The sequence below is a fragment of the Osmia lignaria genome, chromosome 12 (genome assembly GCF_051020975.1).
Source record: "Osmia lignaria lignaria isolate PbOS001 chromosome 12, iyOsmLign1, whole genome shotgun sequence".
In the NCBI taxonomy this organism is placed as follows: domain Eukaryota; kingdom Metazoa; phylum Arthropoda; class Insecta; order Hymenoptera; family Megachilidae; genus Osmia; species Osmia lignaria.
The window spans coordinates 10821181-10847980 of record NC_135043.1 but is presented as its reverse complement, the minus strand read 5'-3'; the positions used below and the strand labels follow the sequence as shown (position 1 = coordinate 10847980).

At 31.4% G+C, this 26800-nt stretch overlaps 6 protein-coding genes and 1 long non-coding RNA gene across 11 annotated transcripts; 5 read left to right on the top strand and 2 right to left on the bottom strand.

The window, feature by feature from the left end:
- The first annotated feature begins 62 nt into the window (after nt 1–62).
- On the top strand, nt 63–9421 carry Hph (HIF prolyl hydroxylase). Its single transcript, XM_034336969.2, has 5 exons — nt 63–602; nt 815–1515; nt 7517–7636; nt 8598–8808; nt 9001–9421. Exons 1-5 carry the CDS (start codon nt 203–205, stop codon nt 9030–9032), a joined length of 1464 nt encoding a protein of 487 aa, XP_034192860.1. The 5' UTR covers nt 63–202; the 3' UTR covers nt 9033–9421.
- LOC117610060 (uncharacterized) lies at nt 7643–8241 on the top strand. The gene is made up of 2 exons (XR_004582786.1): nt 7643–7961; nt 8029–8241. It is a non-coding gene; the product is annotated as an uncharacterized LOC117610060 (long non-coding RNA).
- A 521-nt stretch (nt 9422–9942) lies between the features above and the next one.
- Nucleotides 9943–12867, bottom strand: DNApol-epsilon58 (DNA polymerase epsilon subunit 2). The gene is made up of 4 exons (XM_034336965.2): nt 12299–12867; nt 11663–12206; nt 10886–11569; nt 9943–10816 (listed from the first exon to the last, which is right to left on the bottom strand). The coding sequence occupies exons 1-4, from the start codon at nt 12364–12366 to the stop codon at nt 10541–10543; spliced, it is 1572 nt and encodes a 523-aa protein (XP_034192856.2). The 5' UTR covers nt 12367–12867; the 3' UTR covers nt 9943–10540.
- Nucleotides 12868–13448: 581 nt separating this feature from the next.
- Nucleotides 13449–17348, top strand: LOC117610052 (protein phosphatase inhibitor 2). Its single transcript, XM_034336976.2, has 4 exons — nt 13449–13788; nt 14138–14308; nt 16457–16536; nt 16910–17348. The coding sequence occupies exons 1-4, from the start codon at nt 13709–13711 to the stop codon at nt 17152–17154; spliced, it is 576 nt and encodes a 191-aa protein (XP_034192867.1). The 5' UTR covers nt 13449–13708; the 3' UTR covers nt 17155–17348.
- Nucleotides 17349–18204: 856 nt separating this feature from the next.
- On the top strand, nt 18205–20501 carry Chmp1 (charged multivesicular body protein 1). Of its 2 annotated transcripts, XM_034336975.2 has the most exons (5): nt 18205–18348; nt 18406–18632; nt 18809–19129; nt 19260–19404; nt 19552–20500. In XM_034336975.2, exons 2-5 carry the CDS (start codon nt 18611–18613, stop codon nt 19661–19663), a joined length of 600 nt encoding a protein of 199 aa, XP_034192866.1. In that variant the 5' UTR covers nt 18205–18348; nt 18406–18610; the 3' UTR covers nt 19664–20500. The 2 variants fall into 2 exon arrangements, with proteins under 2 accessions (XP_034192866.1, XP_034192865.1); XM_034336974.2 differs by lacking the exon at nt 18205–18348 and having other exon boundaries at nt 18515–18632; nt 19552–20501.
- A 178-nt stretch (nt 20502–20679) lies between these two features.
- Nucleotides 20680–23467, bottom strand: LOC117610068 (uncharacterized). 4 transcript variants are annotated; one of them, XM_034337000.2, is made up of 6 exons: nt 23289–23467; nt 22634–22871; nt 22298–22400; nt 21795–22059; nt 21227–21380; nt 20680–21072 (listed from the first exon to the last, which is right to left on the bottom strand). In XM_034337000.2, the coding sequence occupies exons 2-6, from the start codon at nt 22869–22871 to the stop codon at nt 20888–20890; spliced, it is 945 nt and encodes a 314-aa protein (XP_034192891.2). In that variant the 5' UTR covers nt 23289–23467; the 3' UTR covers nt 20680–20887. The 4 variants fall into 4 exon arrangements, with proteins under 4 accessions (XP_034192891.2, XP_034192893.2, XP_034192890.2 ...); XM_034337002.2 differs by lacking the exon at nt 23289–23467 and adding an exon at nt 23094–23282; XM_034336999.2 differs by lacking the exon at nt 23289–23467 and adding an exon at nt 23070–23282 and having other exon boundaries at nt 20681–21072.
- Nucleotides 23468–23928: 461 nt separating this feature from the next.
- Nprl3 (GATOR complex protein Nprl3) lies at nt 23929–26753 on the top strand. Its single transcript, XM_034336989.2, has 7 exons — nt 23929–24309; nt 24411–24682; nt 24782–24877; nt 24966–25184; nt 25245–25578; nt 25690–25863; nt 25939–26753. The coding sequence occupies exons 1-7, from the start codon at nt 24148–24150 to the stop codon at nt 26314–26316; spliced, it is 1635 nt and encodes a 544-aa protein (XP_034192880.1). The 5' UTR covers nt 23929–24147; the 3' UTR covers nt 26317–26753.
- The last annotated feature ends 47 nt before the right edge of the window (nt 26754–26800 follow it).

Here is a 26800-nt window from a genome sequence, read left to right as displayed (position 1 = left end):
CACCATTGCGCCAATAGGTGTTTTGCAGATTCGATAACATACATGTACATATGTATGTAGCATGTAAACCAAGCGATCATACGTATAAGCACTGCGGAGTTCCGATAGCAGAGTAGTACCGTACGCAGATCGAGTGCGTGTGTGACCTCCCTCATTGGAGAAATGTCGTCGACACTCGTGGCCGCGAAATAAACGACGAAACATGTCCGGACCGACAGTCAGTCGTGCACAGACACCCGGCGGTGATGTTCAGATAGGTGCAACGGTGGGCTGTGTAGTCTGTAATAGAACTGACAAGCTGTTAAGGTGTTCACGGTGCAAGGCCGTCTCCTATTGCACCCAAGAACACCAAAGGCGGGATTGGAAACGTCACAAAGAATTTTGTGCGACTCATTCGGTGCGATCGATCGTACCAGATTCAGTTGCAACGTCTAAGCAAAATTCCGTTCTGGAATTGAGCAAGGATTCCTCCTCCCTCAGGAATTGTCAGTTTTCAAATACACCAGTAGTTTCTAACCTAAACGAGAAACCAGTGTCAGAAACAACGCGGGGATCGGAGGATGCTACTCAAGAAGTTCATTACAATGCGAAACATTCTGGAGGTACGTAAAAGTTTCTTTCTACTTTCTCGAGTTCCTTTTTCTAAATTTTTTTATATTTCAAATTTTACGATTATCAACATTTCACATAAAAATAAACGTTTCGATGAATAGTTTGTTATTTATTTATTATTGGAATCGAATATGTGATACTTTTATCCATTCTTTCATTCTGTATATATTATAGATTAACTATGTCACTGTATTATTTGCAGGAGTAAATAAACAGGCAGAAAAAGTGAGGGAACTGTTGGATTGTAAAGAACGTCAAAATCCTAAGAGGAAATCTAGTGGTATCAAAACAAAAGGTAGCCGTACTAACAGAGTAGACGGATGGACTTCTCCGATAACGTACGAAGGAAGTTCTGAAGACACAATCCTAGGTGCCAGAGCTGAATTATTGAATCCTGTCTTAGAAAGTTCAAGAATCCTTGATAACTTGCAGGACAATGCATTAGACATGCCTACACAACATCACAACGGTATGAAGAACTTCCCAGAGGTTCGTTTCACTCGTGATGAAGAACTTTTACCACCTTTCCTCCACAAAAACAAGTATAATCTTGAAGAGTTAATAGACGAAATATGCAGAAATGTGATTAGAGACATGGATGAATACGGTATGTGTGTGGTAGACAATTTTCTAGGAGCGGAGAAAGGTCTTGCAGTGCTAAACGAAGTTTTAAATATGTATAGTGCTGGATTATTTAAAGATGGACAGTTGGTTTCTAATAAAGCAGGTGCGAACGACTTAAAGACAATTCGTGGTGATCAAATAACATGGTTAGATGGAAAAGAAAAACAATGTCAGAATATTGGGATGCTTATATCCCAAGTGGATGCCATCATTATGAGGGCAAATAAAATGTGTAACAATGGAAAAATGGGCAACTACACGATCAATGGAAGGACAAAGGTGAGCGTGAATATATTTTTTATTAAATAAATAGCAAGATTATTTGAACTTTTTAAATTGATTTGTGCTTTGTACTATCTTCTCAAAGTTTCTTTACATTAATTAAATGAGAAATGTACATTTGTTTTCATTAATAATTAATATCTTAATGTTTATTAATGAAATTACATACATTAGGATTCATATTATGATAAATTGTTATGGATTACTTTTTTTCTGCTTATTGTAAGCATACATCATAGCATGATTCATGTTGTTTTGAAAACATTGAGAGTATTTCATTAAACAAAGTTTTATTTTTTATTTAAAAAAAATTTTTTTTTCCGTTTGATGCTTAATGATAATGCGTAAAATATCGATTATCGAACGCATATTTGACTACTCGTTAATTAAGTTTTGATCAATTTAGACAAGTAAACTTTTTCGAACAAGGCTCGTGATATCGAATATCAGGTATAAAATTAGACCGCTAAATTCGAATTAGCACATCAAATTTTAAATTACATTAATCGAAGGTTCAGTTGCATGTGTTCAAAGTATATATAAAATAAAAATCATGTAAACTTTTCATATATGTTGAAAACACTGCCTCTTTCTTCTTTTTAATGTAATAGTAACCATCGTGTATATGTATAGTAATCCTCGTAGGTGTTAAAAAATATTAATTAGATCGAATCGAATGGTAGTTGAAAAAGTTCTCAAAGAAATTGTTTACAAATACTCATTAATTGAAATTTTAATTGAAATAACACGAGAAATGGGGAATTGTTGACAAGTAAGCAGGAAACAGGTCTGTCATATTTCCTGGTTTCTCATAAAACGTCGATGATAAATAATATGTGTACGTATAACTGTTCTACATCGGTGAAAAAGAAAGATCGCGCGTTTCTTACGAGCATCGACGTTTAATCTCGTAGGCGTTCAGAAAATAGTGACGGACGGCGAGGGTGGAGAGGGGCGGGGCGGTGGTGGGCAGAGAAGGTCAGGATCCCGAAATTGCAACGATCTTTCGGGTAGCTTAGCGCGCCAAATGAACGAATCGAAACGAGAGTGGGAACTCGCGAAGTGCAGTCGGTCACGTACGCCTTACGGCTAACTCGCTCCCCGTTATCTCTTTCTCCTTGTCTTTCACCGACTCTCCCTTTCGTCTCGTATGCCAGAAAACAAACGGATCGTAATGCCTTCTTTCCGATTATGCATCTCGTTTCCGTTAAACAAATTTGAAATTGCGCGCGTTTCGTGGAAACGAGACGTCGCGTCGCCTCGCTGAGAAATCTAAAAAAAGAAATATGTATCGCTGGTCACTCGTACCTGACTGACTTGTGTAAGCTGTTGTGTGATTATGTTCAGTTTAAACGTGTACACAGGGTGTTCACAAAGAAGATTATCGGTTAAAATTTACTAGTGTTCTGTGAATATCAATGATACATTTAGTAATGTTTCTTTGCACTTAGGGCAGTGATTCATTCCCATTTATTTCTTCAGAATTGTTAAAACCGAATATCATTAAATTCCATTGAGCTTTCTTTGAAATAATTAAAATTTATATTTCATAAAGAATAGGGGGAAAAAAAAAAATGTAACCAGTAACTGCTCCAAAATGTTGAATTTCCTTATAGTGATTCTTCCAGACAAACAACTGAATGTATATTTTTAAACTGAACATATCCTGCGTTCTGTCGCTGCTCCATTTATAGCCAGAGAGAAAATATTCGCTATAGTTTAAATTCTTTATTCTTTATACTATTAAAAAAAGAAAGCATTAGAAATAAATTGTGATCTATAAGACTCGATCTTTTTTGGTTAAGAATTAATAAGTTGATAAAATAAGTTTTGGTACAGGTGAGAATTGATTTCGTATTAGTCGCGTTCGCGAAACTATACATACAAGGGTAACCTTCGTGAAGGTGAAAGATTTGACGTGGTGCCATATATGTATGTACATATGTATGCATTTGTGTACATGTATAGTTAAGCTTGACGAAGGGAAGGAGAGCGTTTACGCGTGTACCAATCGTCTGAGAATGATGTCATTCGTCTTTCAGGGTATTTACCGATCTCTTGTTGACTTTCCGATCGATTCAGAACACCTTCCTTGTTGTAATTTAAAATTGCGATCCTTGGGTTACGATGTTTCATGGTATTTTTCTGTTGCGAAACCAGTTGCTTATCGTGTCTCCTGTTTTTCTTTTCACCTTGTTCTTAAGTACATGGTACATATGTATACCGAGAATCGGGGGTGGACTTCCTTGGGGAAAATAGTGTTCTAGAGGGAAACAGAGACAATTTTATTTAATATATCTCTTTTTAATTTATACATTTCAGTTAACGATTAAAAATTATATTAATTTTTCTTCTAAATTACTTTCAATATTAATATATTGAAAAATTTTTACTTTCCCTATGTCGTCATTTTTGCTAGAGAAGCCTAAAGTAAAGTTGTACCATAAGAGTGTTGTGTGATCTAGAGTTCTATTCAATAATAATTGGAGATTATTCTTAATCTTCCCTCTTGTGTTATCTCGATTCGCGGTATTTTCACAATTCCTTTATTTTATCGTTTTATTATTTTCAAGTATTTACTTCTATAAAATTTGTACAACGTTTGTTCTGTGCAATTTATTGTCAAGTGCAGAAAGAGATTAAAAGAATGCTTTCCCCTGAAAGCTTTCAGATAAACCAGCTAAAAATTGAACTGTACAATGAGTTACGTTTATCTTCTCGAATGAAGATAAAGTGAAATTGCTGGGAAAGGTATACAACACGCACAACTTATGTACTTGAACTTTTATTTTACTTTAATACTCATAATATGATCGTGGTTGAAAAGAAATCGAAAAAATATGATTTACTTTCAGTTCGAGGGGAAAGGGAGATAAAATTTTTGTAAGTTACAATGGTGGAAGTGTGGCAGTCTGCGTGAAGGATAAATCGTTCATTGTCAGACGGCAAAATAACGAGATTCTACCGTATTACGCTTATTAAAATTTGTTAAAAATTATTTTATTTTGTCAATTATAAATAGCTTAATTAATTTGATTATTTCGTATACCTCTAAATTTACCCATATAATAAATTTTATGATACTTTTCTTTGCACCTGAAAGTAACAAGCGTTTCACGATACAGAACAATATAACGCGGCTTTCTGCTTTTACTACGTTCAAGATAAATTTAGCGCAAATAATCATGCGGTTTTCCTCGTTTAATGTACGACGTATACATAAGGAAGCGTCCAATAACTGGGTTTGTTCAATCATTTATACGTAAGGTAATCCCCATTACCCTTTATGTATAATCAGTAATTCGGTAAAGTCTCGAGTGTTTTCCCAAGACAACTGCATAAACTATTAAAATAAGCAAAACACAGACACTTGGTCTACCACGTTTATTTTGGGTTTATATATTTTTTTTTAAACAAAACGTCGTTTATCAGAAATTTAATAAATCGTTTTCAAACTCGAACGGTAAATGGAAATTAATATTTTCATTGACTTTGCGAATCTTAAATTCCTCTTCCGTTCTACCTTTAAATACACAGATGCTATGTTATAAATAAATTTGATTAAGAACATACTTTCAGTAACTAATCTACAAGAAATATGAGCTACGTCATTCATAATACATACTGCTTTGGCAGATTTATTTGGAACGATCGATCATTTAATCTTCTGTAATCCTCTCCAGACGTTTTTCTCCTTCATAATTCATGCCTTTGATTAGATGTATAATATACATAAATTTTATTTTTAAATATTTTTTCTTTTCATTTTAACATAAATTTACTGTAAACATTAGTATAGTAGCCATTTGGTCTTACGGGGTTCACAGAATGTCACAAAAATCTTAAAAAATTTATAGATAAATTAAACGAATGAAAAAACTATACACAGATATAGTTCTGATTACGGACTTTCGAACTCATTTTTCATCGTTCCTAATCAGAAACAGAAACATTATCAAGATGTATACCTATTTTGGCAAATTATGTTCCTTATCTGTGAAAAACGCGATAAATTGCACGTAATATGTACAGTATAAGTTTTTTCTTTTTAAAATTGCAATTTATCCATATCATATCGGTCAATAAATTCAATTATCTAAAAAACAAGGCCACAAGTAGGGGGGGGGGGGGGGGGGGGGTGAGAGATTTCAATCATGTTTCCAAGGTGTACATACATATATGGTGAAATCAATCGAAGTCATTGAATTATATTGTTTTGTAATTTATTCTAGACAAGAATGATGTTTCGCGTTCAATTTGCTTGTGAAAATATGAAAAAAGATAATATTATATTCAACTGATTAGAGGAGAGTCTCTTCTAATGGTTAAAACAAAATGATATGCTTAGCTGGTAATAGTGCTTATCAATTGTCTACTTCAAGGTGATTCGATGGTGCACAATGGTCATTGAAAACTATCTAATGTCAATATTGAATCTACTAAAATCCAGTGATGTGTTTTCAATGAAAAGATGTTTCTAGTTTAACTTGATCAACAATGCTTTTTATTACAATTAATAAAGATACGATGGCTTTCATTAATATTTCAGGCTTCTTACATACTATATGTATAAACATTACAACAGAAAGAGACCAGAATATTTTTGTAAAGTTTCATTTGCTTTTGGAGATAGTAACCAGACCTCATGAATTTTCTAGCCGATGACGCCCCCCCATTTACGCATACGAATAATCGCGTCCGGTTACCGAAAACAGGGAAAACGATTATTTCGTGGGTTACGTGAGAATATACACGGCAACGGATGTAGTACCAAGGTTAACGTGTTATTTGGGTCAAGGCTGAAAGGCAATCCCTTCTCTTCTTGGTCTGCCGCTGCTATCAGCCCTTTTAGTGCACGTACGCCCATTCAGAGACCTTTGACTGGTCTGTATACTGTATACCCCGTGTCTAACCGAATGGGAGATGAGCTTTTCTGTAGAATCTTAGAATCTTGGAATTGCAGAATCCAAAAATTTGGAAATATTTCAGTCTTTGGATCTCTGGATCTTCAAAACCTAGAGTTGTTAAATCTGTAAAGTCATCGAGTCTTTCAGCTTTCATCGATACGTCTCAGCTCAGACGATTTAAATGTTGTTAATCCTTGATTGATATTAATTAGATAGTAATAAGCGCCTAAAGCCATCAATACCCCTGTAAAGCCTCGTAACGATAATTAAATTAAAAAGAAAGAAAAAAATATCAGCCGTGAAGATGAATCGTTTCATATCCCGTTCCAACGAACAAAAATATCTTGTTGTGATTTAATTCTGACTCAGTCGTATTCTAATTATTTCTAGATAATGTTTTAATTGATATTTCGAATATACAAATGTTTGAATTGGAAAGTTGTATATAATATAAGAAGTTGAATGAATAATTACAACTTCGTTGAAATTCCACGTGACAATAGTCATTGAAAGGAGAGGAAAGGAATAGGGAAGTGTAATGCTACATACTACATACTTATGCACTACTACGCGATGCTACTCACGAAAGGGAGCAACGTGCTCCAAGTTTCATTCAGCATAACGTGGTGCACGTAGTCAGGCAGGTACTTACACCTCGCTCAAGTCAGAAATCATAGGTCTGACAATGAGACCACCACCTTCGTCGGTACATTTGATAAAACAGGAAACGCTTAGAATAATTCCTGTGTAGATGTTCCTTTGCATAAAAATTCATTCTTCGATAATTAATAAATCATTTTGATTATTTTCATCAAAGGCAGAAAAAAATGGCCTGACTAGCATTACGATGTTAGGAGAATTATACAGCTAATCAGTGCCGATTAAAAGTATTAAAGTATTACCGTATCGTTATGATTTTTAATGTTCTTGAAAAGGTAGTATCGAAATCTTATCCTATGGTCCGGGTCAATATTCCGCGTGGTCTGGGTGATTGCTCGATAGAGTAGATCTATATTTTTAAGAGTACGGACCGGCAAGGACACTCCAAGTTTTTCCTCGATAAAACGTAACGAAATTCCATTATTTTCCAGGCGATGGTGGCTTGTTATCCTGGTCACGGTTCGCATTACGTGAAACACGTGGACAATCCTAATCGAGATGGACGATGCATCACAGCCATATACTATCTCAACCGGGATTGGGATATCAAGGTAAAGATACACCTATTACGTTCAATCATCTGATTTTAGACGACGAGATACTTTTCTGGATGCTTTCCTAACGCTTTGCGACACAACGATGCGATGATTTCTTGGCAGTGGCGCTAAAATAATTGTACATATTTATACGCTTAAACAAACTTAAATTTTAAGCTTTTTTTATATCTCTTTTCTGTATTTAAAAAACAATTTCAAGTTACATTATTTCCCATTCGCCTGATATACAATTTAACACGGTTCATGGTCGTTTTAACTTTGAAAGAGAACATTTGTAGAAAGGGTAATCGACAACCGGATAGACCTCGAAAGGGCCTACGTGAGTTACTTCATCCAACACGAGCATAGCGTAGTGTTGAGCAATACATATTTACGTTGGCCTACAGGAGAAATAAGGGATGTTTAAACACGTGCTGCCTTCGGGAATATGAGAGCACCGGATGTTGAATGTCTTACGTGATACAACGCGCGTCAGCCACATCCAATCGCACGTACTGTGTAGAGATAGAAAGATGACAAGCGGTACGGCACAGGGACAAAGGGAGCTCTTCGCACGATCACCAACTCTCACTTGCCCTCATTGTCAAACGATGCGATTAGTATGTGATCCATTATCTGAACTGGACTACGACCAATCGTACCTGCATTCCTTCCGTTCGTCATCTTCTCATTTCTGCAGAGTACAGCCCACCGATCACAAGAAGTCTCGTGGAACGGCACCTGTGCCGTAAGAGACATTGACTGACCACCTAGTCTTACACGAGCTTAATTAGTTATTCTCATGGGACTTGGGATCGGTGGACAGTACATATACTTTCCATTTATCAATTTTTGTACACTTTAATTGTACAATACAAATTATTTAAATTATATAGTTTTTATATTATACATACAAATATTTTTATACTATTTCTTTTTATTTATGATAATTTATGGTCGGTTTTTGTGTTTATAGAAAAATGGTGGCCTGTTGAGGATATTTCCAGAAGGCTGGCGTGATCAGGTAGCAAACATCGAGCCGCTTTTCGATAGAATACTCTTCTTCTGGTCCGACAGGAGAAATCCGCACGAAGTACAGCCAGCATACAAAACCAGATATGCAATCACTTTGTGGTACTTCGACGCCGAAGAAAGGAATCAAGCTTGTCGAAGATATCAAAGAGAAAGTGGGTACATATATATATGTGTAAATATATTAGTTGTAGCCAAACAAAAAACAGGAACAAGCTACGTTTGGTATGCAGATATTATATCGGACAAATCTTATTAAACAAACTTTTTTTTCTCAAGATACCGCCTGATTTTCATTCTAATATCATTGTTTCACTTTCATTATGTTTATTAACTTTGTTTCCTAGGAGAACTATACGCGAAGAAGGAAAGTTCGTGAGACATGGAGTTTAAAAGACCGTTACACCATCCGTCGACTGAAAGTGTAACTCTACTAGCTAAACATACACACCTGTACATAGTTACACGAAGAAAGCGTTGGTACATAAGCTGTTATGTATTATTCTGTATTATGATATAGTCGATTACAGGTGATACGAACATTTGAGCATAAAAAATGTTAAGAAAGTGCAATAGATGTAAGCGCGTTCTTTTTTTCTTTTTTTCTTTTTTTTACATTGCGGCACTGTAATATATTCGATAAGTGAGTGCACGTAGCTCTTACGGCGATTCACAATTACACATATTATTAATCTGCGTTATTCTAACACTTTAACGCTCACACTCTAATCGAACGTTTGAGAAGTAAAGAAAAAAAAAAAAAAATTAGCATTCGCTTGCCACGGTTGAAAGTTTGTTAGTTTCCAATATTTGGAGCATTAAGAATTCATACATATAGCATTCGTAATTCGTATACGAACGCTAAGGTACATAGTGTACAGTGAAAAAAAAAAAAAATAATAGTATGCGCGCGCGCGCGCGCGGTGCGTGTGTGTGCGTGTGTGTGTATGGGTAAAACAAGAGTGAAAATTTGTGTGAAAGAAATGGAGCGATTTGAATAATAAAAATGATGTTTCTATCGCAAAACTTTGCTAAAAAATTGTCTTAATTATTATATTTCAAATACATTTGTTCCCCTTTGACTTCGGTGTATAGCTGGGGTATTGTTACTGCAGGAGATTGTAACGACTCGCAAATTGTATTGTCATAATTTTATTATCGCATCTCATGTGTTACACGTTGTTCTACGAAGTTATAATCATTGATGTTTGATTGAACGGCCAGTAATTAACTTATGCTTCCAGCGCAGTGAATTGAGATATGCCGGGGCCCAGTCTGTACCTGTAATATTGTTGTGTACATTGCGGAAAAAAAAGATAGAAACACTGTGTTTAATATTGTATGTATCTATTTATATAAATCGGTAAGAAAACAAAAGTAAGCAAAAAACAAACAAAAAATAAATGCGTACTTCCTGTGTCCCACATAGAAAGTCTGAGATATAACTTCGTTAATCAAATCTGAGAGAGAAGTAAAAAGAGTGTGTTGAGTTCTTTTTTTCTGAGGTGTATTATGTTAAATAATATTACTTATTTGTTCGATAAGACTATCGTTAGTAAGTTATTCAATTTCTCTTTCGCTGTATTATAGGACACGGAGGACCAACAAATTACCCCAGTATCCTCAACGAGTGATTAAGCTATTTTCGATGATCGAACTTAATTTAATATGCTCTTACTTTAGTTGTAAAAAAAAGAAAAAAAAGAAAGAAAAAAATTGTTGCGGATTAAGTTATGAACTGAACACGCATTTTTTAAGTATTGTAAAACTGATGAAAATTGTGATGTGAAAATAAATATTGTATAAAATTGGCATGTAATTTCTTCGTTTAGGAACGGAAGATTTTATGAATTATATTGTTGAATATCCTTTAAACAGCGCTCGTAATCAAACCTCATTCATATCTTTTGGAATAGCGCAATGTTCGATCAAATCTAGAGCTGGAATGTATACTTTGAAAGAATAATTGTTCTTTGGAAATAAGCCAGGATTGATTATGTGACAATTTGATTGCTTCGTTTCATATGATTCAAATTTGTCAGCAGATACAATCAGATCAGGCGTTGGATATAGTTGCAAAGTATGATCAAGCTTCCAGTATATTGGTACTATTGAAAGACTTAGAGGTGTCAAATGGGATTGGCAAATAATTGATTTGGCATACTGAAATGTTACATTAAAATTAGATAAGCAAATTTTTAGATAATACATACATACATAAATGATACTTACATGATCATAAATGTTGCCTGTATGTGGAAAGTTAAGCGTATTTCTACACATTTTTGTTAAAATATCTTCTCTTATCACTACAATTTCCTTTGTACAATATTGAATTCTACATGGATTAGTAGTAAATATTGCACCAGGAATATTCTTCCTAAAATTTTCAGTTAGACATTTTGGAAGTGGTGATCTCGGTAAGATTTTTGCTGATCCTATATCCTCTGAAGCAGGCACAAAAATAAATTTCGAAGATTCTTTTATACCAGGATACTGCTTTATTATCTCGCTCAAATCTTTGAGTCCTTCTTTTAATTTATCTAAGCTTGTTGTACTTGTTGGAAAGCTTAAAAAATGCCCGCATAATACAAAAGCTATAGGTGGACAATCGGCGTATCCTGCTAACATAGTTTTAAATTTTTGTAAAACAACAACGTCATCTAGCCACATTTCTGATACAAAGACAATCATTCCATCTTTATTGCTGTCTTCGTAATGTTTTAATTTTTCTGAAAACTTTAAAGAAAGTTTGTTGGAACCACCAAATGTGTTGGCATTACCAAAATCAACGCGTGCATTATGAGTTGATTCTGCTGGTGGGAATCCTAATTCTTCCACATATAAAACACCATCTCTGTAATCCCCGCTAGCTATTACCATAGAAGCTTCCACAATTAAACCATCCTGAAAATTGTATCAAAATGTTAAGGAACATAATAGTTAGAAAAATATCATATGCTTAAAGATAATTTCCACATTTATGGTTTTAAAGTTTTCAAAGGATATTGCTCTCCGTAAGTCAATCTTAATGGTTCCTCCTAGGTCTTCCAAATAATACTGACCCTCTGTTAATTGCGTTAAAAGACCCATTACACAAATATTTCCACTTTTATTTTCGCTTAACAAATGTTCAATTGGTACTAATTCAATCCAATCATCTTTTTTCTCACCAAGCTTGGGAGGACTAAATAAATCGTGTCTTAAAGTTCTATACCAAAGTAATTCGTATCTATTTTTGAAAATTTCAGTTTTATATCGTGCTTCTGTATATATGTCTGGTCTAATAGTTTCCAATACAAATTTTCTCTTAGATAAGTCATATTTAATTTTTGGGGCATTAAATAAATCTATGACATTTATCACTGTTTCCGTGGATTTTAATGTATCTGGTCTTACGCATTCTTCTATTGCCAATTTGAGAGTATCAACATTAATGTGTGGATTATCTAAATTTTCAGCTAAAACTTTCTCCACAATCTGTGTGAGCCAACTTATGCGTTCATTTTCTTCTACCTTTAAAAGTTCCTTAGCAAGAGAAATGCTAAGTTTCCTAGATATTAAAGTATTTTATTATTATGAAAATTGAACAATTAAATTTGTACATATAAATACCATACATTTAAAATATAAAAATGTACATACCTTGAAAGGACAAGACCATACAGAGAGAAAGTACTTTGTACTGTTTTTACTAATTTTTCATCGGCCATAGTTATTTAGTGTTTTATGATAAAATATTTACATTACACATGGTACTTATTTATTTACAATACTTGGTACAATAAAAGATATTGACGTTTATGAAAGACGATATTATGACAAAGATTTCCCGCCTTTTTATTATTGTCACGAAGCGAGAAGCAAGCGATAGAAGGGCATTACATTACATTGATGGTGAAGAGCGTTTTAACTGAAATGTACGAAACAAGCATATTTCTTCCTGTGAGGAACTTTAAATATTTATTTGTATAAATATACACAAATATATTATCTCTGTGGTTCGGAGATTAGAATACGGTGACGGTAACGCCTGGCTGTCATAAGAGGCGACTAAAAGGGGGACGAAATGAAGCGTGCGTTCGAACCGTGGCCATGAACAATCACAAGCTTCGTTTTCGAATTGAAAAATGGAATATCAACTTCCAAAGCGCGTATTTCGCTTTTAAACAGCTGACAGCTGAGCAGGTAGTTGTCGGCAGTAATCGGAAGTTGATATTCTATTTTTGAATGGCTTACATCTCAAAAAACGAAGCTGCAAATTGTACCGACGTGCTGCCGCCGCGCTTGTTCATTAATCAGTAACCAATACTCTCGCGGTTCAGCCCGCGTTCTACGGGCGCTATAATTGGACACTGTTTTTCGTTAATAACTTAAAAATGAAACCTTAATCAATATTTCGGCAAAGGAAAAAGTTGTTCAGAATCAGCTCAACAACCTCCCCTCCAGGGATTCCTCCTTCTGAGACATCCTGTATATATATATGTACATAAATACACACATACATTTGTGCATACCATTCAAAACCTAACAAATGTATACATATAGACTTATATATATTATTTTTATTTTTTAATCTATTTAGTTTTATTGGATTAAAATCTTACTTTTACTCGCTAAATCAAATTCCTAATATCTGGTCTGTATATTGGTATACATACATAAAGTTTCTGTTGCGTACCTACATATGATTCTTAATTTCTTAAAAGATCATTTGACAAGTTGTTAGATAAAAAATATTTACGTATATAATTCTTCTGTTCTCCATATTTCAGTAATTATTAAGAAATCGATTTTAACGTTACAGTAAAAATGACAAAGTATTGCAAAGTAAAATCTGAAATATCTTGCACCGTATAAGGTTTTGTGCAACATGGCACCAATTATAACTGGTTATTTTGTGTTTAAATCTTAAAATTTTATGGTGGTAAATTGACAAGAGTTGTAAATAATTATCAACCTGTTCTAATTTTAGTCAGAACACTGTAATGAAATATTGGCTTTATAAATTCGTGATGGTTTATAATTATCAATTGTAAATCAAGTTTTTTCAAAATGGCAGAAAATCTTTCGAAACGACCTACTAAAGGAATTTTGAAATTATCTAGCAGTTTCGATAATCCGGATCTACCTAGGTAAAAATGATTAAAATTCATTAAATTATCTTATATCAAAATTGTAGTTTAAGTTTCATCATTTTAAGAAGCTGTATAATAAAGAGTAATCTTTAGTTATCAGTTATCACTTAAATAGGATAGGTTTTAAAATGATTTTTGAAGGTTAGGTTAAATAAACTCATTGTTCTTTGATTTTTTAATGTCATTTTTACTTTACTATATTGTATAATCACAAATTAATATCGGTTTATTTGCATAGAAATTATAATTTAAAGAAAAATTATAAGTATTAAACCATTTTTAGAGTACACTAAGTATATATTATTATTGAATTAAAGTTTGTAATGTATTATAATTGTTATTATAGACCAAGTAAAGAAACAAAATGGGATGAGATGAACATAATAGCAACATTGCATCCAGCGGAAAAAGATTATGGTCACATGAAGATTGATGAACCAAAAACCCCATACAACTATGAAGGCCTGCACAATGAATTTGAATTTGATCAATTAGATTCTACTGCTGTTGCTGCTAAGTAAGTGTGTAGGTTAATTCCATTAAACGTACACATTTTATTCTCTGTTACAAATTTCTTTTATAAGTAAATTTAAAACAAAAAATTGTAGTACACTTAAAAGATGCATTGTTAAACAGTTAAACAAGAAATTATATATGTAGTTACATGAAATATAATTTTGCAATGAATTTAGTAATTAAACTGTATTACCTTAAGCCTTATAATGATTGTAACATCTTAATAGTTAAAACTGAGTAATATAAAAGATAAACATACATACTTCATATTATATCATTAAATTAATATAATTATTGTTATAATAGATTTTAAGAACTTACAATGTATTTTATGGTGCAGTAATATAATAGTATACATATGTCCAAGTTAAGAAATAAATCAACATTTATTTTGCTCATGCAGTGCCCAAACATTGGGTTTAAAGTATCAGTTTTAATGTAGTATAGCTAAATTTCTGAGGCAATGCTAAAAAACTATAGTACACATGCTATTTTTTATTTCTCTTAAATTCTTCAGTTACTCTAATTTATACTATTTGTTTAGAATTTTATACCAGGATTCGCTTAAATGGCAGCTATCAAATTTAAATTATACAATTATTTACTACTAAGAAGCAGCATCATTATCATCATCATCCATCATCATCATCATCATCATCATCATCATCATCATCATCATCATCATCATTAGGTTCTAACATTGTTACATACATAATGCTGAAGTGTTGATGTTGGAATTGAATGTTAACAATATAATAAATGTGTACAAATGTATGTAGATATTTTATGTTGATTTATTTTATTTATTGGAATAAATCTTCATTGGTAAGTTTTAGAGTTTGTTTGAAATGTACATTTGCTACTTTTGCTTCCTAGAGTCACATACCTTTATTGTTTTCAGTAATTCTGCATACAAAGAACTACTTGTGTGGAAAACTACTCGAGTTCCTCTGCACAATATTATTTAGTTTTCAAGTTCAAAGTAAATGGACCAATTTTTGAAATGGTTCATATTATGTACAAATGTTATACTCAAATAATTTTTATGAAATATATACACCAAGAAATATACAAACGGTTTCAGAAGGTATGTAACATCCTGAAGTTGAGAGTCATATGACTTATAGTTATAATTTTTTAAACGTTATTAATTGTCAAAATTGAATGCACCTGTATTTAAGCGTTTTATGTATTTTCAGCCTCAGGGTACAAATCTAATCTATAAAGTTGAATCAACGCTGTAAAACGATGATAAGTTAAAAATTAAGTAAAAACAGTAAAAACTTTATACGTGTAATAATAAGTTCATTTAATAAAAGAATAGGTGGAATACAAAAAGACACACTGCCTTATTTTTTTTTTTTTTTTTTTTTTTTTAAATTGACATATAAGATTAAAAACAGCAATCAGGCATACAATTTTTACAATAAATAATGGAATATTCGGTTGGTGTAAAGATAATTGTGATTTTTACGTATCGAATATATAATAAAAATCACAATTATTTTGCATCAACCTAATAAAATTCATAACTGTACGTCATACAAAAAAATGTAGTTTACTTAACTAATCCTATCATAGCTTCTTTGCTGATTTAAGATGTTACACATCTTCCAAAAGACTCTTACATCTGTACCTATTTCAGAAAAATATTCATGTCTACTATGTGTTATTTAAGCACTTAAATGGAGTTGGCATGTATTACAAGAACAGAGAGAAAGATAGTTGAGTAGCTTTGATTAAAGCTTACAGCATTACATTAGTATTTTACAATGTTGAAGAAGCAATAACACATGTACATGTATGTACACGTGTATTTATGAAAAATAGAATTATATTCAGTATTTTGGCACAATTGTTGATAAATTTCTCATACACAAATTCCAAAAATAGATTTATTATAAATTTATTATTTTATTATTAAAAAGAATTATAAAACAAGTTATTATATTGTTAAAAATTGTGAAAATTACTGCACAATATATATATATATGTATAAAGATAATATATGATCTTTAGAAATTTTTAAACAAAACAAGAGAGCTGTTATTTTAATAAAATTATTAAATTACGCACATATTACATTTGATTTTATAATTGAAGTTGTTATAAAATAAATTTCTAATAATTTATCTTTTAACTTTTACAGATTGGCAGGAGGTAGTAAACCAAAAATATTTGAAGAATCAAGCGAAGATGAAGAAGAAAAAGAAACACCTGAGGAAAGAGGTAGGGAATTAGTTATAATGTTTAACCTTAAGTTTTATATTAATGAAATGTCATTCAAATTTAGTCATACTTATAACAATTTGGATATATGTATATAACTTATTACAATACTTATATTTTAAAATAAAACAATATCTATAATAGGCTGGTAAATTTTTAGTATAAAGAATACTACTACTAGTACTACTACTACTACTATCATTATTATTATTATTACTATTATTAATATTATTATTATTATTATGAAAGATTCAAAGATATTAAAAACAAAATACGCAAAAAATAAATCATCTACAAAAAAGAAAAAATTAATTATTCAATTATTATAATACTAAATAACAAAGGTAATTTCAATTAATTTACGAAATTTTAGAAAAACGAAAAGCATTCGAAGCAAAAAGAAAGAGTCATTATCGAGAATGGCAGGTTGTTCAGATGGCTCGAAAACAATTACTTGAACAAGATGAAGAAGATGAGGATGAGGACCTTGAACAAAATGAAGATAATGAAGAAGATGTAGAAAAAGAAGACGGTGGTTCTTTTCCTTCAGAAGAACAAATCAATTTTGATGTTAGATTCAAATGCATGCCATCCTGTGATACAACAGAACAAAAATGATATGATAACGAACGTTCATTAATAATATTGGTCGCTGAAACTTAGAATTCATTTATTCGACATTTTGAGTTTATGAAACATTTATTCGCCATTATATGACAGTTGATAGATAAAGTAATTCTCTAACTACTCTAACAATAATATCTGTTTTAAATTAGTTAAACGATTAAGTTAATAAATTTTTTTAATTGATCGATTTACCAGTTTTCAAAAATTAACTTATTAAGTAATCAGTATAATTAATTACTCGACGAATTTAGCATAGATATGTAGTCAATTAGGTACATAATTAGTTAATATCATAAATAAATAATTAATAATTAAATAATTATTCAAGTTAGTTTTTTATTCTCAGTGCTTCAGCGACTTTATTCATTTGACAATATTATTAAATTCTAAATAGTATTTATTCCTTTTGCTTCTATATGAAAGAAGGTTGCGAAGAAAAAAAAACTTTACTGTGTCTTTACATTTAATGGTATCATAATTCCTTATGTATAAAATTCAAAAATGCAACCATACATCTATTTATTTATCATGACAAAATCACAGTATTTTTATAATATTCTTTGATGCTGTAACAAAGAGCTGAATTAATTATTAATTATTTAATCAACATTTAAACAGCAATTGCTAATTGCTGATATTTTGATTCATAAGCTGTTATTATTTATTTCGACATAAATTATTATATTAATTATACATATATTACTTGGTTTTGAAATCCATCCAAAAAATTATAATATTAGCCATCTGTCCATTTATTTAATATTACTTTAATTATTTGCTATGCAGTGCATTATTAGTCTCACAGCGTTTTACTTTGCATATAAGAAATTAATTGTTTAACAGATTGAATGTTTTACCAAATACTGAAAATATATTTATTTTACAGTAAACAGGGTAATCAAAATATTTTATCTATTTTTTCTTAAGCAGCGTTCATTGACAATTTCTTCTTAAAACTGGCTATAATTATTAAAGTAATACATTATTAGGAACGTATTTCTATAGCCGATAAAGTAATTGCATCATGCATGCCCCGGCGAGGTATGATAAGAGAGGAACTGGTAAAATGGGTACGACTATCGTATCGACTGTGTCCTCTATATGCAGACCTCTTGTCGATAATGCAGACTTAATCTTACCCTGGGATGTCCGAGACCCTAAAAAATCATGACTCTGGTAATAAAGGTATGTCCAGTCTTGTTGGATCTGTAGTCACTGTTTGAATTGTATTAAAATTTTCAGAAATAGTAATCGTATTTAGTTAAAGATTTGTGTTGAAAGTGATTATTATGCCAGTTGGACCGAAACTTGAACGACAGTCAATTTGATCAAACTGTAATATTTAACACGAGTCAGTTTTCTCGTAAACGAAGAAAATCGGTTCTGTTATTTAACAGTATTATTATTATTATTAAATTTCATCACAACGGGGGCCGAACAGTCAATTATGTCCGTCTCTCAGATGGAAAGTATCCTTTTTATAAAAATGTATCATATTTTACTTATCTGTGTAGCTTAAAATATAACATGAATCATTTGATATGAGATGTAATCAAATGTCATTACTCATTTTGAAAAATCAAAGTATTTTACTATTACTTTTGAACAAATAAAGGAGAGAATATTTTCTTAAATGAGCTTTTAGAAAATTTATTTAATCTTAAGTTTGCTGTGAAGGAGTTGGAAAGAAATTCGAAAAAATGTGAAAAAGAAGAAAAGGTTGAAAAGGCTAAAGTAAAGAAAGCAATTCAGAAAGGTAATATGGAAGGTGCTCGTATCCATGCAGAAAATGCTATTCGTCAAAAAAATCAAGCACTGAACTACTTGCGTATGAGTGCAAGAGTTGATGCTGTAGCTAGCAGGGTACAGACAGCTTTAACTACACGTAAAGTTACCCAGTCAATGGCCGGAGTAGTAAAAGCTATGGATGCAGCAATGAAATCCATGAATTTAGAAAAAATTTCTGGTAATAGAAACCAAGTCAATATTTTAAATACATTATTATCAATATATAAAATAATATACGCTTGTTAAGTTTGTCATTATAGCATTTACATAAATCTATCTGTGTTAATGTATTGTAACTTTAATCTCAGGTTTAATGGATAAGTTTGAAAGCCAATTTGAAGACCTAGATGTACAGAGTTCATACATGGAAAATGCTATGTCTCAAACTACAACTACAAATGTCCCACAGAACGATGTTGATAATTTATTACAACAAGTTGCAGATGAAGCTGGGTAAGTATTTGCCTTAGAATTCTTCTATAACAGTTGCAATAATGAAATTATGTAATTACCATACATGAAACTACCATAGTAATGAATTTAAATTTAATACATAAGATAATATCAATAATAAATTTTTTTTCTTATAATTACTTACAGTCTAGAATTGAATATGGAATTACCATCTGGACAATTAAGCACTATAGGTTCATCTACTGTTAGTCAAGAACAGGATGAGCTTACACAACGATTAGCAAGACTTCGCGAATAGTAACATAAACATAAAAATTATATTATAGGTGCATGATAAAACGATGCTCTATGCTTACCTACTCTAACCAGCACTAACTTGTTAAGAAGAGAAAGAGAAACATTTTTCAAAACGCACTTTGTCTTAAAAACAAATATATTTTTTATTTACTTTTTTCATACAAAACCATCTGAAAAGAACAATTAGTAACGAATAAAGTCTACTATATTAATTTCGTTTAAATACTTCAAATGAACGAATATTTTATTAAGTTAATTAAGTATATTTAGCTATACAAATAAATATATCTATACCGCAGTTCACCAGAGTCCATAACTGCAACGCGCAGGTTGGAAGATGGTGGGGGAACGCAGCGAGCTCTCTGCTAATCGCTTTCCACTTCGTTTGAGAGTATCGCCAATCAGGGCGAAGATGCGTACTGGAGATGCGCGAAGAACGAAAACTGGTCTTTTCGCAGTTATGGACTCTGGTGAACTGCGGTATATATGTTTCATGATAAGTACATGTTATCTAATAAATGTAGATGTTTGTCATTGCAAAATCACATTTTATAGAAATTTTCATACAAACGAGTAGAATTAAGAAATGTGATATTTGGAAAAAGTTAGTTGACAAATTATCTGTTGGTATTTTGAAAGGGATTTGAAACTATATATGTATACATATGTATGTACGTACATTTATTATAACATGTACAATATAAATAGTGAACGTGTTGAAACGTTCTGTAAGGGTTTGCTTGTAAATTATATACAAATGAAATATAACTTTAATACATTCAATAATTTTTCAATTTTAAACGCTTCAAATTTTATTTGTAAACATTGCAAATTTTGTATTACTAAAACATTGTTATGTATGACAAGTAATTGTTTCTACATAATATGGAATACAAAATTAATTATAACATAAATAAAATTATAATTTAACGTAGATAAATGATTTGTCAAAATACAACAGCTTTATCATTTTTTATAATATTCATTTTATACACATATTTTATCATTTTACACGTGTATATCATATTGTTTGGATAACAGTAATCACATTATTATATTTATAGTTTATGAGTAAAAAAAAAAAGTATGTAATTAACTTGTTTTATTTAACTTATAAATCGTTTAGAATAAGTAAATACGTAGTAGGTAATGCATATAAAACTTACTGTTACGTTACTTATGCTATAAGCGTTTAAGTATGATGAAATACTCAAATTGATGAAATTCATATAGTAGGAATGTACGTAGATGATGTAATACTATTTCTAATTAGTGTATCCGAAGCTTGTGGTATAGCAGAATTTTTGCGGAAAGAATGTTTATGAGGGTAAAGATTAAGTGGTGGTAAATTTGGATGTTCAATTCTCGTTGGTGAACTGACACGGGGACGCGATGTTCCTTTCTGCATGCCTGTAATTAAAGTAACATTAAATTCAAATAAATCTCTGGAAGAAACGCGAGAGTCTGATTGGTCGTAAGTGGAATGGATCAGACCGGGAGATTTCGAGCAAGGTATGCGTAGTACATTAATTAAAACAATAATAAGTAATAATACATATATTACCTAGTTCATTTGGATCCAAAGTATCATTAAGCTGACAGTAATCATTTTTTATTAAGGAAGGTTCTTCGTAATCTACAAACGCAGTGTTATCAAATGCTTTGTCGTCCTTCAGCTGATTCTGAATTGGCATAGCAACCGGCGGATCTGCGTAAGTCTGGAAAATCAACAACCTATTTTCAAATATTTAAAATTGTTGCATATTTTAAATGTGCAATTGTAAAAAAATATGTACATCAATTGTTTGTACAGTTGGTTTGTTTTTCTTAAAATTTTTATTCACCTTTATTGTTTCTTTTTCTTTTAATTTCAGGAAACACAGAATAATTCACAAATGATTGCAAAAATGAAAGAGTTAACGAATCCTGTTAACTCCTTTTATTATCGATCTTTAAATTAAATAATAGTAAAATTGTGTACATTGTTAATAAATTAAAACAGCTGTTCTCAACAAGCGATATGTAGTACATTTATCGTTAATGATATTCCTGACGGTACGCATTTACGACAAAGTTGAGAACAGCTTAGTTAAGGAATTATTAAATGCATAACCATAATATCATTAAATTGCCTTGAGTTTTACATGTTCAGTTGGTGTGGTTGAACAGGCACGTTTATGGAATTGTCCGCCGCCAATTGTTTCATATGTATGTTCCTCTAAATAGTGTCTTGTAGTACCCCGTGGTGTAAGTGTAGCCCACATAACACGACTATCTTGCATGGCATCGGTCGTGCAAGGATAAAGTACGGCTTCATTTTGAATTCTTCCCATTTTTGTTTGTATGCCGGATGTTACGTTTGGTATGGAAATCACGCTGCTTTTACCGCTTCTATTACTACAAAATAATTTTTCTTTCAATGTTAGAGAACTATTTGTACATTTTATCAATTACATCATTTATATTTTATTTAGAAAACGCAACTCTCAGGAATTGCGAGGCTTCTGTATTTCACTCGGGAGAGATTTTTAAAATATCGCGCGCAATGTCGATCAATAAGTGAGCGCGAATGCGTGACTAAACTTGGACACAAGAAGCCTTTGATTTTTATATTCCTACATCTTTTTATACTTACAATTTGCATTTCAAGAGAAACGTTGCTAATATTATGCCGATAAAAATTACACCGACACAAGATGATATTAAAACCAATAACCACGTGTCATCGAACACCGTACCTAAAATTAGAGAATTTAATTATGTATAATCTCTTACAATTAGTTAGAAGCAAGAAATTTAATATGCTACTAACGAAAAAATACAAATCGCATATTGCGCTTTTGTTTTGTAACTACAAAATACTTGAAACATAATATGTAACATTTCATCCTAAAGTTAAACGTAATATTTTTTAATAGTCTAATTAATGCGTAGAGATTGATATAACATAATTAATTGAATTAGAAGAAACCTTGTTGAGGCATTTCTATGTATTGCACCCCTTCGGAACGCCGATCGCAGAAGTGTTTGCATGGGCTGTTATTAAGATGTGGTAGAAATGATAACAAATCTGCATGTAAGTAGAAATCGGAACCCTGTTGAAGAACAGTTGGAAACGGTGGCGGTGGTATGTGGAGAATGTCAGGCGGTGGTTCCAAGGTACACGATGCACAGTCAGAATTGTTCATTATTAAATCTAAATCCTTCATCTACAATTAAAGTAAAATAAATAAATAATGTATAATCTCATACCTTATTTAAGTTAATGTATTTGTCCATAAAATTTTAAGATAATTTCCAAACAAGTAGGACATAATTTATTTAAAATATATTTTTTAAATATGTTAACACGAAATAAATTATTTATAGCATTATCAGTACATTACACCCGAATATAAATTTAGTACCTAAGCAATTATTATACCACGTACATATGTATGTACGTATACCTTTGGTTTCTTTCTTTAAAAGACACTTTGAGATTTAATATTTTACTTCGTACTATCTATATATATTTAATGAGTTTTAATGAATTAATGAATTTAAAAAATGATGATTTACATCACATTACGTATTTATAAACACATATCACTCAATAATAACAGTAAAAAAAAATAGACTCTCACCGTTAAGCAAGACGTCCCTGTGGAAGTATTATCAGGAGGGTGTCTATTGAGTTGTATGGAAGAGAACAGCGCACGCGTTGTTGTATTGAACGACGCGACGCGACGGCGATAATTTCGCGAGCTGTATTTATTTGTGTTTATTCGTGCTCAGACTCCTACCGATGGATTTAATTATTATTATATTTAATTGAACAAATGAAATATCTATAAAACAAGTACAACTTACTTTAAGATATTCAGCATAATTGCACGTACAACGAAATATGAATTAATCTTTTTTTCAAATTATAAAATCAATTATTCTATTCTTATTTAAACGTGTATAAAATGTATTGGCAGTAACAAATAAAATAAGATTAAATAATGGAATTATTTTTCATACTAATTAAAATATACTTTATTAACACATTCAAGAACAATAGAACATTGCGATAAAAATGATGTATGTACAATTTAAACGGTACAAAGTGGTAAAGTCTATACATATAAGTCATATATATTCATTAAATTAATATCTAGCAACCTTGTTTTAATTATTCCGATGAAAAATATTTTGTTTTCCAATATAAAAGTGTCAAAATAACGTTGAAACAAATGCTATAAAACTTTAAAATTAAATACCCAGCATGCAGCGCAAACCCACGTGGTTACCGGTTTGTCCGCCATTACGATGGGAACGTCAAAAAGTTTTTGTTTAGAGAAAATGTAGAGAAACGTTTTCATTAATAGTATACGAATAGTATATAAATCTAATCGTATTAAATAAATTACAATTAAAGTTCATTGGTTTGTAATTTATTAAAAGTAGAGTTTTATTTATATAATCTCTGGCATCGATAAAAATTATATATTTACAATTATGGAAATAAACCCATTAAGTATAATTCTTGTAAAAAGCGATAGTAAAGGCGACAGACTTTTGTTCCGATATCCGCATACAACAAAACACACACGAGATTCTAATCAATATACTAAAAAGAGAAATCCATATTCACTCACTATTACAGAAGATCTATTACAGGTTAGTTTTGTTTAGTAGTGTAATACAAATTGTAATTTGTATATATAATTTATGAAAATAATCGAAAAGATTGTTTAATGTTTAATCAATTTTATCAACAGTCTTTACCTTTTCCAACTTCTAATATAAGCAATGGAAACTTAACCGGAGTAAATGATGAAGTATTATCAACTTTATTCGCTGTTAAACCAGAATTATGCGAACAAAAGTTTGAGCTAAAAGTAAATGATGTACGTTTTGTTGGGCATCCAACTTTAGTTCCATCTCATGGATTAAAAGAAGTTAATTCTTCTATGCTTTTCAATATAGTTTTTGCCCTTCAAGCTCAAGCAAGTCATTCTATTGTAAAATGTTATTATGATTTAAGCACAAGGTTTGTTATATATAAATGATATTTAAACAAAACTATCTTGTTTCTTATTATTAGTTTCAAAATAAGACTAGAAAAAATATAAATGGTTGTATATTTCAGACTTGGAATAGCTTTAAGGCACGAAGAAAGGAGGTGTGGATTTTTAACAGAAGAAATTAAAATTATGGTTTCTACTCATGATGAAATTGCTACTAGGTATTTGTATCTATTATTTGTATTCATTCAAGTCATTTATACATTATTCAAATGTTTTACATATATTTTTTTTTTTCTTTTTTTTTAGATCAGAAGGTGAAAGCGATTGTGACGAATCACCGTACGAATTAATATTACAAAGAAGTTCACTTGCACGTGATTTAAAGTCCGTATTTAGTAGTCTTAGTACTTCTGGTATAATTAATATTATGATCAACAAATGGATTCAAGTGCGTTTCTGTCTCCCACAAAAAGTTCATCAATCCCATGAAAAGGGATTCGTCATTAATCCAGAAATAATAGACAGGCTAGTATCGCAAAAAATGATCGTAGTAAACTAAATATTAAATATTAAATTTTATTACAGATGTTTAAATAGTTTAAGACCTTATCATGGTTTATTGTTGCTTATCGAACCGTCAGATTTATTGGATTCGCTTCCAATAGATTCTTCACCGGCTCTTAAACGTTTAATTCAAATGTACAGTCCTTTGAAAAATTTACAAACATTGGCTGCTGATTCTGATTTGACGCTTACACAAGTTTTTCAATTAACTGGTCATTTAGTATATTGGGCCAAAGCTACCATAATTTATCCCCTTTGTGAAAGTAACGTCTACGTTGTTTCTCCAGATGCTATTATTACCAATCAGTTGTTAGAAATATTTTCCGAAGAATTTCCAGGATTCTGCCTTTTACAAGTACATATTAAAACCTTACTTATCGTTACACAATAAGTGTAATGTCACCATCATCTTATTTTTTTAAATCTAATTTATATTACATATGAAACATAATTTTTATCGATTTAGGTTCTTAGTGATTTTTCATTACCGACATCCATAAGTCAAAAATTAAATCCTTTGAATCAATTACAACAACAAACGCAATTAGTGAAAATAATAATATGGTTGTTAAAGAATCATTTACTGTTACAATTACACACGTATGTACAATATATGCCAATGGTGCATGGGAGGGTGTTGGTAAGTGTGAAAGAAATTTTCTAATATTATACATAAATTAAGCATTTACCCGTATCTTGCACACATTGTTCAAAGGATACAAAGGATGAAATGAATCATAATGTAAACGAGATTATACATAGCAGTAACAATGCATGGAATTTAAGTGAAATTTCGAAAGGGAACACCGTAGATATGGCAGAGGAATTAACAATGTCTTTCCGTAAAGAAAACGAAATGTACAATTATCAGTCAGAAGATTATGATATTCCTTCCGATGACAGAAAGTTGCTGGACAGACTCTGTCGTCTCGGTTATTTTAATGGAAACCGCCATTTAGAAGAGATCATGTATTTAGAAAATATTCGTAGGTCACAATTATTGCAAATTTTAGATAAATTTCGAGATGTATTGATTACATGTGAATGCGAAGATCCTGCTATAGCTCTTTTATATAGTCAGTTTAGTTCTTAATTTACCTGTGTAATTATTACTAATTAGAGAAGCTATAAACATATAATAATTAACACTGTTGTAAAAGGTTACAATTTTAACAATTACACGGCTTTCACCTATTTCTCATTGCGAGCGTTGAAAATTTTACCAACAGTTGATTTTTTACTCAACTAAGAACAAAGAAAGGTAAAACAGACCAGAAATTTAGTTCCTCGTGTTTTCTGTAGAGCGCAGTTCATTCGTTTAGTATGCTTGGCAGCGCAATCATTCGCAGCTCGTGTATGTATTTATGTGGTTCAATTGTGGATTAGACCCCTGTGGTTCGGGGGGATTAGAATACGGCCACGGTATCCCCTGCCTGTCGTAAGAGGCGACTAAAAGGGGACACACACACACCCAGACTGAAGCAAAAAATTGTAAAAGTATGGCAAAAAACAGAAGCAAAAGTATGGCAAGTGTATGAAACAATGTAAAATGCAAAAGGGAATGAGATTTGAAAAAA